The following is a 16,429-nucleotide window of genomic DNA, read 5'->3' as shown; positions in this document are numbered from 1 at the left end:
AAGCCATTTCCCCAGCTTCTCCCATTTTTTTTTAAGACAGACCTGTATGATCCAGTTCAAAACGCAGCTGTGGATCTAGTCCAACTGGTGTTGAACCTTCTTCACAGTCATGCGAAGGAAAGAAATGGGAGTTGTGACCACAGTGGCAGCATCACTTAGACACTGAAACAAATGGGACTGTTTGCAGAGGCAGGGCTGCTACAGAACACCTCTGTAGGCCTCTCCACCTGGTCAGTTTATTGGAGGGCTTCTAGAATTCAAGCTCTATAAGAGCAGGTTTAGCAAGCTATCTGCTGACTCTATGAGACCCTATCCATTCGGCAGGGATCATTACTATTTTGAATCCTGATAAAAGTTTTTTCCCTTTACTACTTGAACTCTACGGCTGTATATTAGTAGCAGCATTTTAATTTATTTCAAAGAAAATACTTTACCATTGGCATTTTAATAAATGTCACATATCGTCAGAAGATGGTGTAGTTGACCAAAATAAATCTATCGCTCTCTGTCCTGCCTGCACATGAGACTGGAGACGACACTTCCTGGGTGGTACTGACATTCACCGGGAGTGGAGAACCACCGAGCACCCCTGCTCTCTGCCAGAGTTGCAGAGAGGCGGAGGGTATGATTGGGGGCTGCACGTATTACCAGGATTCTGGTAAGGTTGGTAGTCACTTGTCAACCTCTGTTAGAACATGGTCGCTTTAAGGTAAAGGTTATTACTATCAGTTTTACCCTAGTAGAGTGGCATTTTAATGAGTAACAAAGTTAAAGCAGTGAATTGGTCTCATGTCCTAAGTCCTCAGTCTCTATGCTGTTTAAGCCTCCCTTTTGCTGCTTTGCTGTCTGCCTGGAGCCCTCTCACTCCTTTTGCCCTCCCACTGCTGAGGCCCCTTCAGTATCGAGCTCCTCTGTAACCTTCATGTTGAAGGATCTGCCACAATGTTTGGTGAGCAGCTCCCAGAAGTGAGTACACATTAACAGGGAATCTAAAACCAAGTGCGTCAGTTATCTGCACACCATCAGAGTAGCTGTATGGGAAGTAACTGGTAATCATAAAAATCATGGCTGACTTTGAGCACTGCTGTGGCTTAGATGTGGTTTGGATGTAACCTCTAACAGTTCATTTGGGTAAGTTTTGTTTCCCAATATGGCAGTGTTGAGGTAGTGGGACCCTGTAAAAGCTTGCTTGTCTTATGTTTGATGTAGCTCTCATAGGACCCCAAGTTAGTTCCCCCAGGAGTGGGTTGTTTCAAAAAAGCAAGTCTGTTCCCTGATCTACTCTCTGAGTTTTTGTCTCACCATATGTCCTGTCCCTTTTATGTACACCCTGCCATGATGTCATCTGCCATCATGTGACTAGGCAGAGACCTGCACCAGAAGCAGTGTCTTGCGCCTTTGTACTTTCAGCCTCCAAAAGTGCTGACCTTATATCTTTGTTTTATAAGGGACCTACCCTCAGGTCCTTTATTATAGTAACAAAATGTACTAAAAGGAGGACTCACAATATGTTTGCCTTTCAATATCTCCTTCAGGTAACTGTTTTCCCCACTTCAAAGGGAAGATGGCTGGAAACCCCATAACCAGTAAGGGCCAGACTTGAACCCAAGAAGTTGGGTCAAGAGGCTGTGTTACCTTTTGGTCATTAAATAGAGCAGTAGATTCTTTCACAGATCACCCAAGTCCATTGTCACAGCCAAGAGGACATTACTTTCCCTCTTCATTTTGAGAAAATGAGCTGAGAAACTTGCTCCCGCCTCTGTTCATACAAGTATAGGTATAAACTCAGCCCAGTCTGGTGGCCTTCCTGGGTCTCAGGAGGGGCTTGTTCATCCTACTGCACACCTTCCACAATATGAATAACATAAATTTGTTCCTGCATCACTGTAAATGTCCCAAATGCACAGGAATCTCAATGTTTGGCTTCCTGTATGTGGCTCCATTGAAGTCTGGTGTTTTATAGTGTCTGTCATTTTATTTTCAAAGAACAGCAGCATGGCAGCCTTGATTTTCATAATTGTCTTCTGACAAATCCTCTGGAATCACAAGGTTGTCACAGTGCTAATGCTGCCTTGGATTTGAGAACCTTCCAGATTATTCTGCTTTCATGTTGAACAGAGATTGGAGGAGACTCCTGTAAGGGGCTCCTTTCATAAACTGGGAGTGAAAGTGAGGAATTAAAATACAAAAAAGGGCACAGATCAAAGCCACGGGCCTCCCTGCTTATGGCTTTGAGATTTTTTTGCTTTGGAGGTCTGATGGGAACACATCACTCTGTGTGCTTCCAGTGTTCTAGGGAAGGTGGGGAGAGCCAAACCTTGTCATGTGTCGCCCACAGTGCAGCCACTGTGGCTGTGGTGGAGCAGCTTGGTGTCTAAATCAGTCAGTTTTCATGCAGTCCTTCATCCAATGCTCTACTGTGCCCAGCTGTGACTTACAAGCAAGATTGGTTGACTCTTTGTGCCTCAGTTTCCTCATCTGCCAAACAGGGAACAGTAGTGTGGCCCACAGACTGTGCTGGTTCATTTTTGTCATCTTGACACAAACTAGTCACTTAAAAAGAGCAAGCCTCAGCTGAGGAACTGCCTCCATCATATAGGTCCTGTGTGCGTGTCTGTGGGGCAGTTTCTTGGTTGATGATTGGTGTGGGAAAGCCAAGGCCACTTTGGGCAGGACCACCCCTGGACTGGCAGTTTTGAGTTTCATGGGAAGGCAAGCTGAGCAAAGCCATGGAAAACAAGGCATTAAGCAGCACTGCCCTGTGGTTCCTTGCCCTGACCTCCCTCAGCGATGGGCTGAGATCAGGAAGTGTGAGCTACACAAACACTTTCCTGCCAGGTTGTTTATAGTCATGGTGTTTATCATGGCTGCAGAGAGCAAACTAGGACATATTGAGTGTTGTAAGAGTTAAATGAATACATGTATGTAAAACTCTATGGCGGCACGTGACACCACACACCTGACACCATGATGATAGCCTTACTTATTGCTGTGTGAGGCTAACAGGAACCTGCTAGACATCCTGGACTCAGCCACTCCCTGCTCACTTTGTGGATATCATAACGTGAGAGTCTTTAAAAATCATCAGCAGCAGCAGCATCGCTTAGATGTTTCATCATCACGTTAATACATTTCATACAAATACTGTGAGTCCAGAAGGTGTGGGATTTTATAAGTTCTTGATAGATAAGCAGACATGAATTGAAATGGATGGGTACTATAGTTACAAAGAAAATGTGAATTTAAAAATTCTTCTTACTAGGCAGGTTTGGTGGTCGCTCATGCATTGAACCCCAGCAATTGGGAAGCAGCGCCAGGTCAATCTCTGTGAGTTTGAGGCGAGCCTGATCGACATAGTGAGTTCCAGGACAGTCAGGGCTATGTAGAGAGACCCTTTCTCAAAAATAATAAATAAATAAATAAAAGAAAGAAAGAAAGAAAAGGAAGGAAGAAAGGAAGAAAAGAAAAACTCTAGAAACTCTAGAAACCTCAGTGACCTGCATCTTGCTTGAATTACACTCTGTATACCACAAATAGCAACACTCATTTTATGTTTGTAGAAATGGCTTTTAAGAAAAAAAGAAAAAACCACCCAGGGCTGCAGCTCCCTCATCGGGTGTAACAGCACCACTTCTTATAGCGTCCTGACAAGCTCTTCACCCCATTGTACTGTTTTATACACTATTTAGTGCCTACTCTAGAGTGGAACATACTCCTCAAATAAAGGGACAGATTTCTCTCTTTAATTACAGAGATTTTTCTTGAAAATGTTCCTTCTAAGCCTAGCATGGTGGCACACACCTTTAATCCCTGCACTGTGAGGCAGAGGCAGGCAGATCTCTGAGTTCAAGGCCACCCTGAAATACAGACTGAGTTCCAGAACAGCCAGGGCTTTACAGAGAAACCCTGTCTCAAAAAACTTAAAAGAGAAAAAGAAAATATCTCTTTTTAAGTATTTTTTCCTTATATGTACCTCCTGCCCAATGGAAACTGGTCCCATGGTTACTGTAGCTGGGAAAGGTAGGACCACCAGTATGAGCTGTTAGCCATTTTCTTCCTCCTGGCTGTGGGAAGGATCACTGAGTGAATGGGCCTTGCTTATGACCGCAGTCACAATTTGGGGTCTGAAACGTGTTAAGAATGGGAGGAGTTTTCAGCAGACATCTGTGTAGTATGAAGGGGAAATGAAAGAGCTGGCTCTTTAAGGGAAGACAGAAGCAGAAAAGGAGAACCTCAAGATTCTTGGCAGATTTTCCACATCTGACCTTGACCAGGAGGCAGCATAGTAAGTGGGATGGGATAGATTCTCTGCTTGTAGTGCTGGGTTAGTGTGCCTCGTCTTCCTGACCCCTGGCTTCCGTGCCTATGAACTGGATTTCGGAACAGTACCTATGCTGTTATTACTGGGGCATCCCTCAACAAGACCTCAGTGCCGAGGGCATGCCAGTCTGGAGATAGTTTCAGGGAACAGCATCTGCTTTATTGGATGTGAACAACCATTTATATAGCAAAAACCAAGTGACTGTGATTGGTTAGCAAATTGCCTTGGATTGCACAGGGAGTGTTCCGACCATCAGGGTCTCTATGTGGAAAAAGCACATAAACGGAGACATCAGCAGGCCAGCTACCAGCTGCTCACACTGCTTCAGGTTTCTGATGAGCAGCACGGCGTACCATCCTTCTTAGTTAGAAGCCCAGTGTTCCAAGTAGGCTGACCAGCACCTCATGCCTGCATTTTCTCATGCACTCCTAATTCATGGAGTCATTCCAAGAATTATATGAGCGTAGAGTGCCTACAATTTAAGAGATTATAAATAAAATGTTTGTCTTTCCCTCCAAAAGTCAGTTGTTTTTCTATGCTGAAATTGTGGCGCTAGTTTTCTCTCCTTGGCAGGTGTTTGGCGTGGACCTGATTTCTTGCCAAGGGTTTCTTGCTGTCGTGGAGCACATGTCAGATACTGTGCCCCCCTAGAGACAATAAGCATCTAAAACTGAATGAAAATTCTGAAGTGACTAACAGTCTGAGCAGCTCTGTTTCCAAGCACTGCCTTAGCAAGTACAAAGAGATTTGTTTTATTTTTACCCCAGCCTGGTGGGGTCAGGCTTATTTCCAAAGTAATTAATGATGTTCGTGTCTTACTTGTGAGGCAGAGCAGTTCAACAGGATGACTGGGGATGCAATTTCATTTCTGAACGCAATGCCAGCAGCTGTGTTCTGCTGACAGAGAAGGAGGCCTGTGCCAGCAAGTCTGCAGCCCCACCACAAACAGTGCTGTGGTACCCACTGAGCTGCCTCAGGACAAAGGAGCAGGGCTTGCTTGTTTTTCTGGCGGCAAAGCCTGATGGAGTTGATTGTTTCAGCTAGCTGAATGGCATGCCAGGCAGACAGCCTTGCCCCCTCTGCTTCTTGGAATGTGTCCAAGGTTCCCCTAATTGAAACATTTCTCCTATCAAAAAGTTGAATGTGTTTGCCCTTAGATGAGTATACAGTCAATTGAAAAGCAGTTTTCAAAACAGTGTATACAAGTTGAACCAATGCATGTTTAAAAATAAAAGCAAGTTCCTCAGAGAAATCTTGTTAAAATCAGAATATAGCAGAAGGTATAAAATTGTAAATAACCAAGTCTAGTTTCTCCTTTGCTGTGTCTCCTAGCTTTTCAGTGAGTTCGCACTATTTTAGTGAAAGGTAAAGCTGTAAAAAGCCAAGCCTGGGAGTTTGATTGCCTTTGGAGCAGGCACTCCTGAAGTGAGCTCCCACTAGCCCTTGCCCCGCTCATCATCCAGGGCCGAGATGGAAAGCTTATTTTTGAATAATGAATTTGAAGACCTGGAGGATGTGGGAGGGGGACAGTGTAAAGCTACATCCGGAACTGTCCCACCATGATGCAGCCTGGCCAAATCGTTTAGTTTTGCTACAGTTTTAGTCTGTAAAAAGATTGTGTCTTCTTTCATCAGTATAGCTATAATTTAGCCTGAAGGTCAAGGAAGTGTGTTTGAAATGTTGTAAGCTATAGAAATATCTGGAATGACTGTTAATTACTGTAGTGATTTCTGTGCTTCTGCTAAAAGTAGAGCACTCCCCACCCCCACTCCCCACCCCCACTCCCCACCCCCACTCCCCACCCCCACTCCCCACTCCCCACCCCCACTCCCCACCCCCACTCCCCACCCCCACTCCCCACCCCCACTCCCCACCCCCACTCCCCACCCCCACTCCCCACTCCCCACCCCCACTCCCCACCCCCACTCCCCACCCCCCACCCCCACCCCCCACCCCCACTCCCCACCCCCACTCCCCACTCCCCACCCCCACTCCCCACCCCCACTCCCCACCCCCACTCCCCATTCCCACCCCCCACCCCCACTCCCCACCCCCACTCCCCACCCCCACTCCCCACCCCCACTCCCTACCCCCCACCCCCACCCCCCACCCCCACTCCCCACCCCCACTCCCCACCCCCACTCCCCATTCCCACCCCCCACCCCCACTCCCCACCCCCACTCCCCACCCCCACTCCCCATTCCCACCCCCCACCCCCACTCCCCACCCCCACTCCCCACCCCCACTCCCCACTCCCCACCCCCACTCCCCACCTCCACTCCCCACCCCCACTCCCCACTCCCCACCCCCACTCCCCACCTCCACTCTTCATCTCCACCCCCCACTCTCACTCCCAAGTCCTTTTCTTATGTCCCCGCACTCAGCATTGGGTGTATCGGCCACTTCTTGTTTCACTATTGCAGCTCAGCCTGGGGTAGTATATGTGACATATAGGCAAGATGCCCGACACTTGAGGTTTGTGTTGATTTGGGCACAAGCAGACTTGACAACTCTGAGATAAAACCCCAACTTGTGGAATGAACCAAGTAACGCCCTTACCAGAAGCTGTCCAGCAGTGAGAGGTGGGCATTGCTGCTTAAGATTTTGTGTCTATTGCTTGGATGTGTCATGTTACAAAACACCTAGGAATAGCAGATTTGGAAAGAAGAAATCACTGTGTTAGCTTTCTGACACGTTCGATATGAATACTGTCTAATGTGTCTTAAGCTTTCAAAAATGAGATTTCTCTACTTAAGAATCCTAAACATTGGTTTAAAAGATTTTTTAAAGGAATCCCAAAGCCTCTTCCTATACCTAACCAATTTAAGCTTGGGAAGTTCTTCCTTATGTCTGGCCCAAATCTTCTATGGTTTGAATCCATTTCATTTGTACAAATGGAAAACAGCTGCCCAGCCTTCCCAATGACAACCTTTATGTGCTCACAGACAGAGGTAAGGCCACACCCACCATTGTTCCTCTGAACTAAGTGATTGATGCCTTCACCCCATCCTCAAAGTTTCCACTTCCCACCCCTTTAGTCATCTTGATTCCCCTAAGCTTTCTCATAGCCTTCCTTACGTTCAGATTCCAAGCAGGACGTAATAATATTCCAAGGCTCACCATTAGCCAATGTCCCTTCCTTCCTCTCCAGCCTTCCCAGGCTGTCACGCATCCTAATCACTCATAGAGGAGCTAGGAAACAGTGTCAACACCCAGAAAGATGAGCCGTAGAACCACAGCGGATGGCGCCTAGTGTGTAGGCAGTTAGCGTGCCTGTCTAAGAAACCGTCCCAGGCATGCACCTCCTGCCTTCCGTTCTGGGTTCAGCTGATGATCCTGCAGAGCGGAGATCACTGTTTACTCCTAGACAGAGCTCTCCTGTACTTGTTTCCAGTTGTAAATCAGAGATGCAATGCCTGTGAAATCCCGTGCCCCGCCTCTGCTCCCTGTACTTCTTGCTATGACGCAGCTAGATGTGGGGTGAGGATGGGGCATTGTTTTCTGTGTCCGAGCTCCATGAGATCACGGAGGGGAGGGGTTCTTCAAAATGAGGACCACACACAGGGAGCAGTTTGTTTTCTAAGACCTGCTGCTTAGGAGAGATGCAGTGTGTGTATTGAAATTTCTGGCTAGCGCCATCCCTGATGCGCAGATCTGAGTGCCTTACAGGGTCATCTGTCTGCCCCGTCCATGTCCTTAAAAAATGAAATTCCTCAGTAGCATTTGGGACCTTCTTTGAGGTCATGACTGTCATAAAGTCTGACTAGAAAGTTCCACAGGTTTCTCATGCTGTAAGACAACTGACCTCAAACACTTGACAATTCTTTGTTTACTTATTGTATATACGGGAAGCAGGGGGCCTAGGCAAGTGCAGGCAAGAAGGCCAGAATGATAGTGTACTGTACCCCTAAGTTACTGTCTAGGTGTGTGTAGGGTCTATTTTAAATGTATGATGTAGAATTTACTAGTAAGTGGCACAAATCCTTACCATGTTTTTGCTTTATTCAGATATTAGGGCTCATTACACAATGCTTGGCCAGTAGTAATTATCCTAGGACATTGAGCCTAGGTAATTTTTATATCGCACCCAGTGTTCACAAGTGCCTGTGACATTGACATTGGGGTAACTGGTTACAGGGGCCATCCTGTATTAATGAAGAAGCAGGTCAGTGACATTTCACAGTAAGACATGGGCTTAGAAGTGCGAGCTGTGTGCCTGAGGATGGCCAGGTTCTAGAGGGCTGTGATCATGGGTTCTGCCCAGTCTTCTCTGGGAGTGAGGCAGACTGTTCGTGGTTCCATGCTGGTTGATCTCCAGAGAGCTTGTGTATGATTAAAAGGCATTGAGCAGGACAACTAATTTGGTTTTACCCCCTTACTGAGGTCAGGATCCCATGAGGTCTGTCAAGACTGCCTACTAACTTATATGAGAGGGCAGAAACTCAGAGTCTGGTGATTTATTCAGTGAGCTCAGATGTCTGTTTTCTTCCTTGCTAAAGTTGTGTCCTTTTCGTCCCTGAACGGCATTCCGAACCCATGCTGCAATGAGCCATTGAGTGGGCTGCTGCATATATAACCCCTGTTTTCCCTTTTACAGTCTAACAGGCAGCCGGCTAAATTAAACCTCCTCACCTGCCAGGTGAAACCCAACGCGGAGGACAAGAAGTCTTTTGACCTAATATCACGTGAGTCTTCTTTTTAAAACCAATTGGGCCCCTGTGGTTCCGCCATCTACATGTTTGGGTATTTAAGCACCAAAAATTTTCAAAATTGGGTCCCTCAGAGCTAACCCTCAGCTTAGTTAGGGAGACCCCTGGGAACCCTTTTGTTTGCTTGCTTCCTTGTTTGAGGCAGAATCTTACTTTGTCCTGTAAGTTAACCTCAAACTTTAGCAACCCCACCTCAGCTTGTCAAGCTGTAGGACCTGTAGGTTGCCCCACCTCTGGTCTCTGAGTTTGCACTGTGGAGGCTCAGCTGTGTCCTGTGTGACCGTGTTTAGAATGTGGGTAGATGACTAGGTGTGGTGGTGCAGGGTTAGGCAGATCTCATGAGTTGGAGGCCAGCCTGTTCTACCCAAGTTCCAAAGCATCAGTGGCTACATAGTAGACCCTGTCTCAGAAAAAGGGTAAGACTCTAGGCTTGTGCATTGAGCTGTCTCTAATGTCCCCTCAGACAAGTTCTCTAATTATATTACGATGTCACTCATTGCTCTGCAAAGATAAACATTTTGATGTAAAGGCCAGATACTTTTAAGTTGTTGGAGTTTCCAGCTTGCACCTGGTGATTAAGAAGTTGTGCTGTAGCTGGGCACACATCTTTAATCACAGCACTCGGGAGGCAGAGGCAGGCAGATCACCATGAGTTCAAGGCCAGCCTGGTCTAGTCCAGGACAGCCAAGGCTACACAGAGAAGCTCTGGGGGTGGGGGGAGTTGTGCTATTGATGCAGGGACACCACACGGCTGTTGCGGTGTCTCACTTGTCCATTACATCCTTGCAGACCAGGCTCTTCAAGGAAAAAATCAGCTCCCTTCTTCCATACAGTTGCTTTAAACTTGTTGAATTGGTGTCACCACAACCCCGCCCCCTTTTCACCACTGGGCACTTGGCTTTTCACCCTGATGAGGGAGCAAGACCAGCTAGCCACCAGCTCTCTACTAGTATCCCACGGTCCCTGTGTCCAGCAGTTGGTGGGAGGCACTGTTTTGCTAGCTTGCACTTACTGACTGAAGCTCAGGGGACTCCTTCTACCCTACCCTACAGGAGAGTGAGACTCAGAAGCAGGTGTATGGCTCAGTAGAGAGCACTTGCTGGCACATGCGCACTTCCATCCTTAGCACCTCAAAACTAAACAGGATAGCCCAGAGCCACTGTGTCTATTGTGAAATACTGCAACACCAACTCAAAGCCCAGCATGGCAGGCTGGGAGCCAAAAGACCTGTATAGAAGCACAGATATGCAGCCCTGGCCTTGAAGTTCTCTCATGAGATCCTCTGAGTCAGGCATGAGGATCTTCAGGTCAGGCCTAGTCTCCTGCAGCACCTCTGCAATTCAGAGTCCCTGGGACTTCTGGGATTACTCGGATCATTGATGATAATTGCTATATGACTTCATTGTTAATAGGCATTGCTTACTAAGTGTCTAAATCTGCCAGATGCAGTTTGTGAAGTATTGCTAATTCTCAGAGAAGGTCATACGTTTGCCCATTTTACAGAAGAAAAGGCTGGGTGAGTTGGGCCAGGTCACCCAGCACTAAGGAGGCCACTACTACACCTGTATGTGTCCTCTGAAGTGCACCTTGCTCTCTCTTTGAGTGGGAGTGCCTCACATAAGGACCTGTTCCGTGTCACTTGAGCTAAATATGTTACCTTGAAGCACTTGTGCAGTCCTGAGTTTTTTAAATGAACTTCCCTTATGGACATCCTGTCCACTGTATCAATGTTAGGCCTTCTCCAAAGGCAGCCCACGCATGGCCAAGAGTGCAGCTCCCCTGCTAAGCTGGAATCCCAGAGAGAACGGGAATGCTTTCTGGATAGAAAATACTGGCTTGTGCCAATTTGCCACCGAAGCTCCTCTGAGTCAGATAGGACCTGTCCCCTTCTTTATCTTTCAAAGAGGCATCTCAGCCAGCTGTGGTGGTGCACACCTGCAGCACACAAGTGAGGCTAAGTCAAGAAAGCTAGTTCAAGACCATCCTGTGGTACAAGTAGCAAGACCATCTCAAACAATAAACAAAACTGCCTACAGCATGCATGCGGTTTGTGATCCTTTAGTCCTTTGTGGTTAAGGAAGTTGCTGATATGTAATGGTGTAAAAAATAAACGGAGTTTGTGATTTTGCGGGGACTTTAAAACTGCACTATGCATGCTTGCAGGTACTCTCTGAGATGTTGTATTTTTGTGTTTTAGATAATAGGACATACCACTTTCAGGCAGAAGATGAGCAGGACTATGTGGCGTAAGTATTTTCAAATGATAGCGCAGTGGCTTGAAGTTATATTAACTATCCTGGTAGTTTGTCTTTCCTGCCTCTGGGCTTTCACACTTTGCCTGTCTCTCCATCTGCCCTGCTCACCTGGGATATTCAGCCCCAGCCTCGGTACCACGAGGATTGTTGCTCCCTCTTTTCTCTGCCTGTAGCTTCTTTGCGCAGCTCTGTGCTCCTCGGGTCCATGTCCATGCACAGCCCTTAGAGACCCTGAGCTCTTTGAGAACAGTGGTGAGCCTTGGTCATCCTGTGGCTATGCTACCTGCATTTAGGTGTCGTGGTTGGTGTTTGGTCATAACTGAGTCATTTGGGGTGTTTGTGGGTGCTGCCTGGATGCTTAGCTGTTCTTATGAGAGAAGCAGAAGAGACTGGCTTTGATGAAGGACACTGGCACTGACCCCTTCCTGCACATGGCACAGTCAAAGGGAAGCTGGTGCAGTGGGAAGAGCTAGGTTGGGTGTCACATACACCACTGGGCTGCCGTCTAAAGTCAGCCCCATTCCCTTTTTTCTCTGGCAGCCTGACTGGAGTTGAAACAGCAGTTTGTTGCATTCCCCGCTGTTTTCCATCGGTGTGAAAGCAGTCAAATAAGCCACCTTTGAGGTGCTTATATTTTTTTATTTCTCATGAGTAATTTATGAACTACCCAAAAACTTCATTGTCCCATCAATGACACAGCAACTGTTACCCCTTCCTTAACTCCATAGAGCCATGGAACTCTGTTCAGACCCATTCGCCTCATTTACCTCTTCCCTGGCACCCCTTTTTCTCTGGAGTGTACTACACTCTTCCAGACCTCAGAAGGGAAGCTGAAAGAGATATGGGCTGGAAGTAGGTCAAGTTCAGAGAAAGAACAGAGGAGCTAATGAAGGCCAAGAATTACGGAAGCAGTGAGACTACAGTATTAAACCAAACAGACCTGCTTTAAGGATGAGTCAGGCCACATGACATGGTGCTGGCTATCAGCTCAGGGACTGAGAAGAGACTGTGTATGGGGGGCACCCAGACTGGGAGCATGCACTTGGATTCTTACGGCACTGCTCAGAGATGGCTTTCTACAGAGAGCTAAGCCTGTCCTGAACCAAGGAAGCTAGTGAAGTGCTCTCTGCCTTCCCAGGAGGGAACCGATGGCTTGATGCTGCAGCATTGAGCTGGCAGGCTGGAGTGACTAGGAATGGGAAGGGAAGATGTCAGGAAAGCTGTCCCCTGAGCCATTTCCGACTCATAGAGGGCTGATGTGGATACCACCTCGTGCCGAGTGTACCTTGTACCTTGTTAAGGCTCAGCCTGAGCGAGTACACAGAGGTTCAGTGCCCGTGTCATAGTTCCAAGACTATGAAATATCACTCCGTGATCCTCAAAGCCCTACGTGGAAGTGATGTAGAAGCCACTTGACCTCTGTTCTCTTCTGTTTCAAACACAAGCCTTTCATATCTCAGAGCATGCAGACAGTTCATCTGGGCCTGTTAGGTGCAGGGTTCCTCCTGTGGGTGTGGCACTCCTAGTAAAAGGCTCCCTTCAGCCCATCCTGGTGTTAATTGGCTGTTGTACTTTGAATCTCCTTGGACTCTGGTAGGGGAAAAGGGCTTCATCTCTGCTCATTTACCTCCAGGTTTACATAGCAGCACTGACTTCCTTTCCCATGTGAAACTGTCCAGTGAAATTAAAGAAAGACTTCTCACTGGGCAGGAGGCAGGTGGCAGCAGGTGCACATCAGAAGTCTGGAGATCTGGGCCTAGTCTAAATGGCAGATGATCTGGCCAGATAAGTTTCTCATGCAGAAGCAGCGGGGTACGTAGGGAGTACATCTTATAATACTTTGGTTTTTCGAGACAGGGCTTCTACTCTATCTAGCTTTGGCTGGCCTGGACTCACTTTGTAGACCATGCTGGCCTTGAATTCACAGCGATCTGCCTGCCTCTGCCTCCCTGAGTGCTGGGATTATAGGTGTGCATCACTATGCCCAGCTTAACAAAACTTTTGAGAGTGAAAAATAAAATATATAACCTTACTGACACATGGAAGTTTGTTTTTTACCATAAAAAGTTTTTTAAAAAATCTTGCCATGGCTTGGGCTTGCAGCTCAGTGGCAGAGTGCTTGCCCAGTATCCACAGAGACCTGCGTTCAACCCCAGCATGGTATTAACCAGGCCTACTGCTGCATGCCTGTCACTCAGCACTTGGGAGGTGGCAGCAGGAGGGTCAGAAGTTCAAAGTCATCCTCGGCTACCCAGTGAGTTCGAGATCAGCTTGGAGTACGTGAAACCTTGTCCCAAAATCAATGAAACACATATTCACAATCACTAGATTCTTGGCTCTTTTGAAATGTAACCATTCCATTCTGTTCTTCCAGATTGGAATTAATTCTTTTGAGAATTAATTAATTGTCCTTAAATGCACATTTTCTGCTTAGCACGACACCTTATTTTAAAAATCATGAGCCCATGGGAAAGCCAGGAGCCCATGGCATAGTGGAGGGTGCTCTGAAAGTTTAGATAGTCTTGTAACCCAGTCCAAGGTAAGACTTTGGGTAAGTCACAAAAATTTTCTGACTTCCTGGCCTTTAGGTATTTCAGCCTCCAAGATAGAGGCTCTTGGAGGATTCTGTTTTTAAAACTATACAAATCAAATGCATTAGAGACTGTGGTCCACGCTAGGTATCCAAGTGTTAAAGTGCCTGAGAAGAGCAAAACCGAGCCTACACTTACTCACGTGAAATCTAGTACGGGTCCAGGAGCAAGTGCTGCCATCCACCCTGCTGAAACTAGCTTCTTGAACTGAACTAGAGAAGTGGTCAGGCTTACGAGCACACACTGCTCTTCCAGACAACTACAGTGCAATTTCCAGCACAGTGGTGGCTCAAAACCACCTGTAACTCCAGGTCCAGGGGATCTGACTCCCACTCTAGGGTACCTGCACACACATGTGTACACACACACACACACACACACACACACACACACACACACACACACTTAAAAATAATTTTAAAAAGTGTTTTTAAAGCACAATCTCTAGTTTCTATTTTGAGACAAACAGAACAAACACTAAGTAATTTAAAGTGTATTGGGTGCCCCACCCACTTCTAGACTTGCTTCTCAAGTGCTAGATTTTCTGTGTCATTATAGAAATAAAATGCTGAGGTTTTTCTAAACAAACTGAGCGTGAGCACCACCTAGAGTCAAGTGTGTGACTTGCAGATGCATCACCCAGCACCGCTGTTAGGCTTTTAAATCTCTTGCTGCTGCATTTACTCCATAGGATTTCCTGCTTTGCTCCATGTTCTGTCACCCTGTATTTCATCCAAACAATGGACTCAGGCCTGAACCTGTGTATTATTAACTAAGAGCAAATAGTAGCAGTCAGTGTACTCAGTGTAAAAAAGTAATGATATGTCGGTGGTTTTGTGTGGTCATTTGGGGCTTTATCTCTCATTATGAAAATAATACAAGCTTATTTTATCTTTGGTAAATTACATGTACCACTCCTGAATCAGTTTTTCCCTAATGGAAAAAGATCACTCAAAAGAAAAGCACATTTTAGCCAGGTGTGGTAGCGCACGCCTTTTATCCCAGCACTCAGGAGGCAGAGGCAGGAGGATTGCTGTGAATTCGAGGCCAGCCTGGTCTACAAACTGAGTCCAGGACAGCCAAGGCTACACAGAGAGACCCTGTCTTGAAAACAACAAAAATAAATAAATAAATAAAATATTTTTTAAAAAAGAAAAAAGAAAACCACATTTTGGTTAAAAATCCTTTTAAACTTTTTCCAGAAAACAAAACTGCATAATTGATGCATATATGTAAATTTGATATTATATCATTTAAAAAGTTTTCACCTCTATTTCACAAGACATATCTTGAATGTTTCTCCTATGCCATCAAAAAAAGCTTTTTGATGGAGCCAGCTATATGGCTCAGTGGTAAAGGGACCTGCCACCAAGGCTGACAGCCTGAGTTCCATTTCTAGGCCTACCTACATGGTGAAAGAAAAGAACTGACTTATACAAGTTGTCCTCTTGACTTGCTCCGTACACATGCCATAGCGTGCAGGAGCACACACATAAAAACACACAAAATAAGTAAATAAATAAATATGTGGTGTCCTGAAAAGCATTTGAAAGGGTACATTTTATGCTTGCTGGGCTTTTTGGTTTTACACATAGCTTGGTAACAAAGGATTTGTTCGGTGCATATAGTGTCTCATAGTCACGGCTGCTGCTGCTGTGTCACTTTCCCCATCTCTGACAAATTACCAGCAGAAGCAATGTAGAGATTTACTTTACTCCCTGGGTCAGAGGCAGAGTCCGTCACAGCAGAAAAGGCATGATGTTCAGCAAGGCTGTCTGTGGTACTGGGAGCTAGTTACACCATGCAGATCTGGAAGCGGGGTAGGGGAGAGAGAGAGAGACAGAGCAGGTACCACCTTCAAGTCCCAACCCCAGTGACCGACTTGTGGTAGCAGGTCTGGTGTCCCAAACCTCTCCCCACCTCCCACAAGAGCAGCACTATCTAGGAACAAGCACACAAATGTGAGCTTGTGGAGGGTTTTCAGATTTCAAATTATGTGTCTTGCTTCTTGCTTACTACGCTCCTATCATAAGCACAAACTTTATGGCTGCTCTTAGTGTACCACTTGGTTTCACTGTTAAATGTCCTTGCAGCCATAGGCTGCCAGACAGCAGATGCCTTCTACTGACTGCATTCCACCCTCACCACTTCCTGTCGTCCTTGTACCGCGTGTGCCCTGTGGGAATCCTCTTCCTTCGAGCATCCCCTCCTTCTGCCCACACAGGAGTGGAAGCGCCTGTGTATCCACACGGTCCTCAGTTGCAGTGCCCTGGCATCCACTCCCACCATCTCTGTGTGTGTTGTCTACTCCACTCACCTCTCACCTGTTCTGTTTCTTTCCATTATTTTATTTTATTTGCATTATTTCATTTGTGTTTACTTTTTTGTCCTCTAATGATTGAACCCAGGACCTCACCTATGTTCAAACAACCCTAACCATCTCTTATCTTCGAGTTTAGCTTTTCATTTCTCCTCACTTCACTGCCACTGCCATTATCTGCCGAGTTGCCAGGATGGGGAGGGGGCAGGATTTTGAAAGTTCCTACCAAAGGT

At 46.5% G+C, this 16,429-nt stretch overlaps 1 protein-coding gene across 7 annotated transcripts in view; it reads left to right on the top strand.

Annotated features, from left to right (window-relative positions):
• The window catches only part of ASAP1 (ArfGAP with SH3 domain, ankyrin repeat and PH domain 1), a 298,778-nt gene that overhangs the window by 239,584 nt on the left and 42,765 nt on the right, over nucleotides 1–16,429 (top strand). For all 7 annotated transcript variants that reach the window (XM_084751015.1, XM_084751011.1, XM_084751013.1 and 4 more), the window contains 2 exons: nucleotides 8,919–9,006; nucleotides 11,228–11,276. In XM_084751015.1, the coding sequence (XP_084607141.1) occupies nucleotides 8,919–9,006; nucleotides 11,228–11,276 (137 nt within the window). The remainder of the gene's footprint in view (nucleotides 1–8,918; nucleotides 9,007–11,227; nucleotides 11,277–16,429) is intronic.

The sequence above is a fragment of the Acomys minous genome, assembly GCF_964271855.1.
Source record: "Acomys minous genome assembly, chromosome: 12".
NCBI classification, from domain to species: Eukaryota; Metazoa; Chordata; class Mammalia; order Rodentia; family Muridae; genus Acomys; species Acomys minous.
The sequence above is the reverse complement of the archived record's forward strand: the minus strand, read 5'-3'. Positions and strand labels throughout refer to the sequence as shown.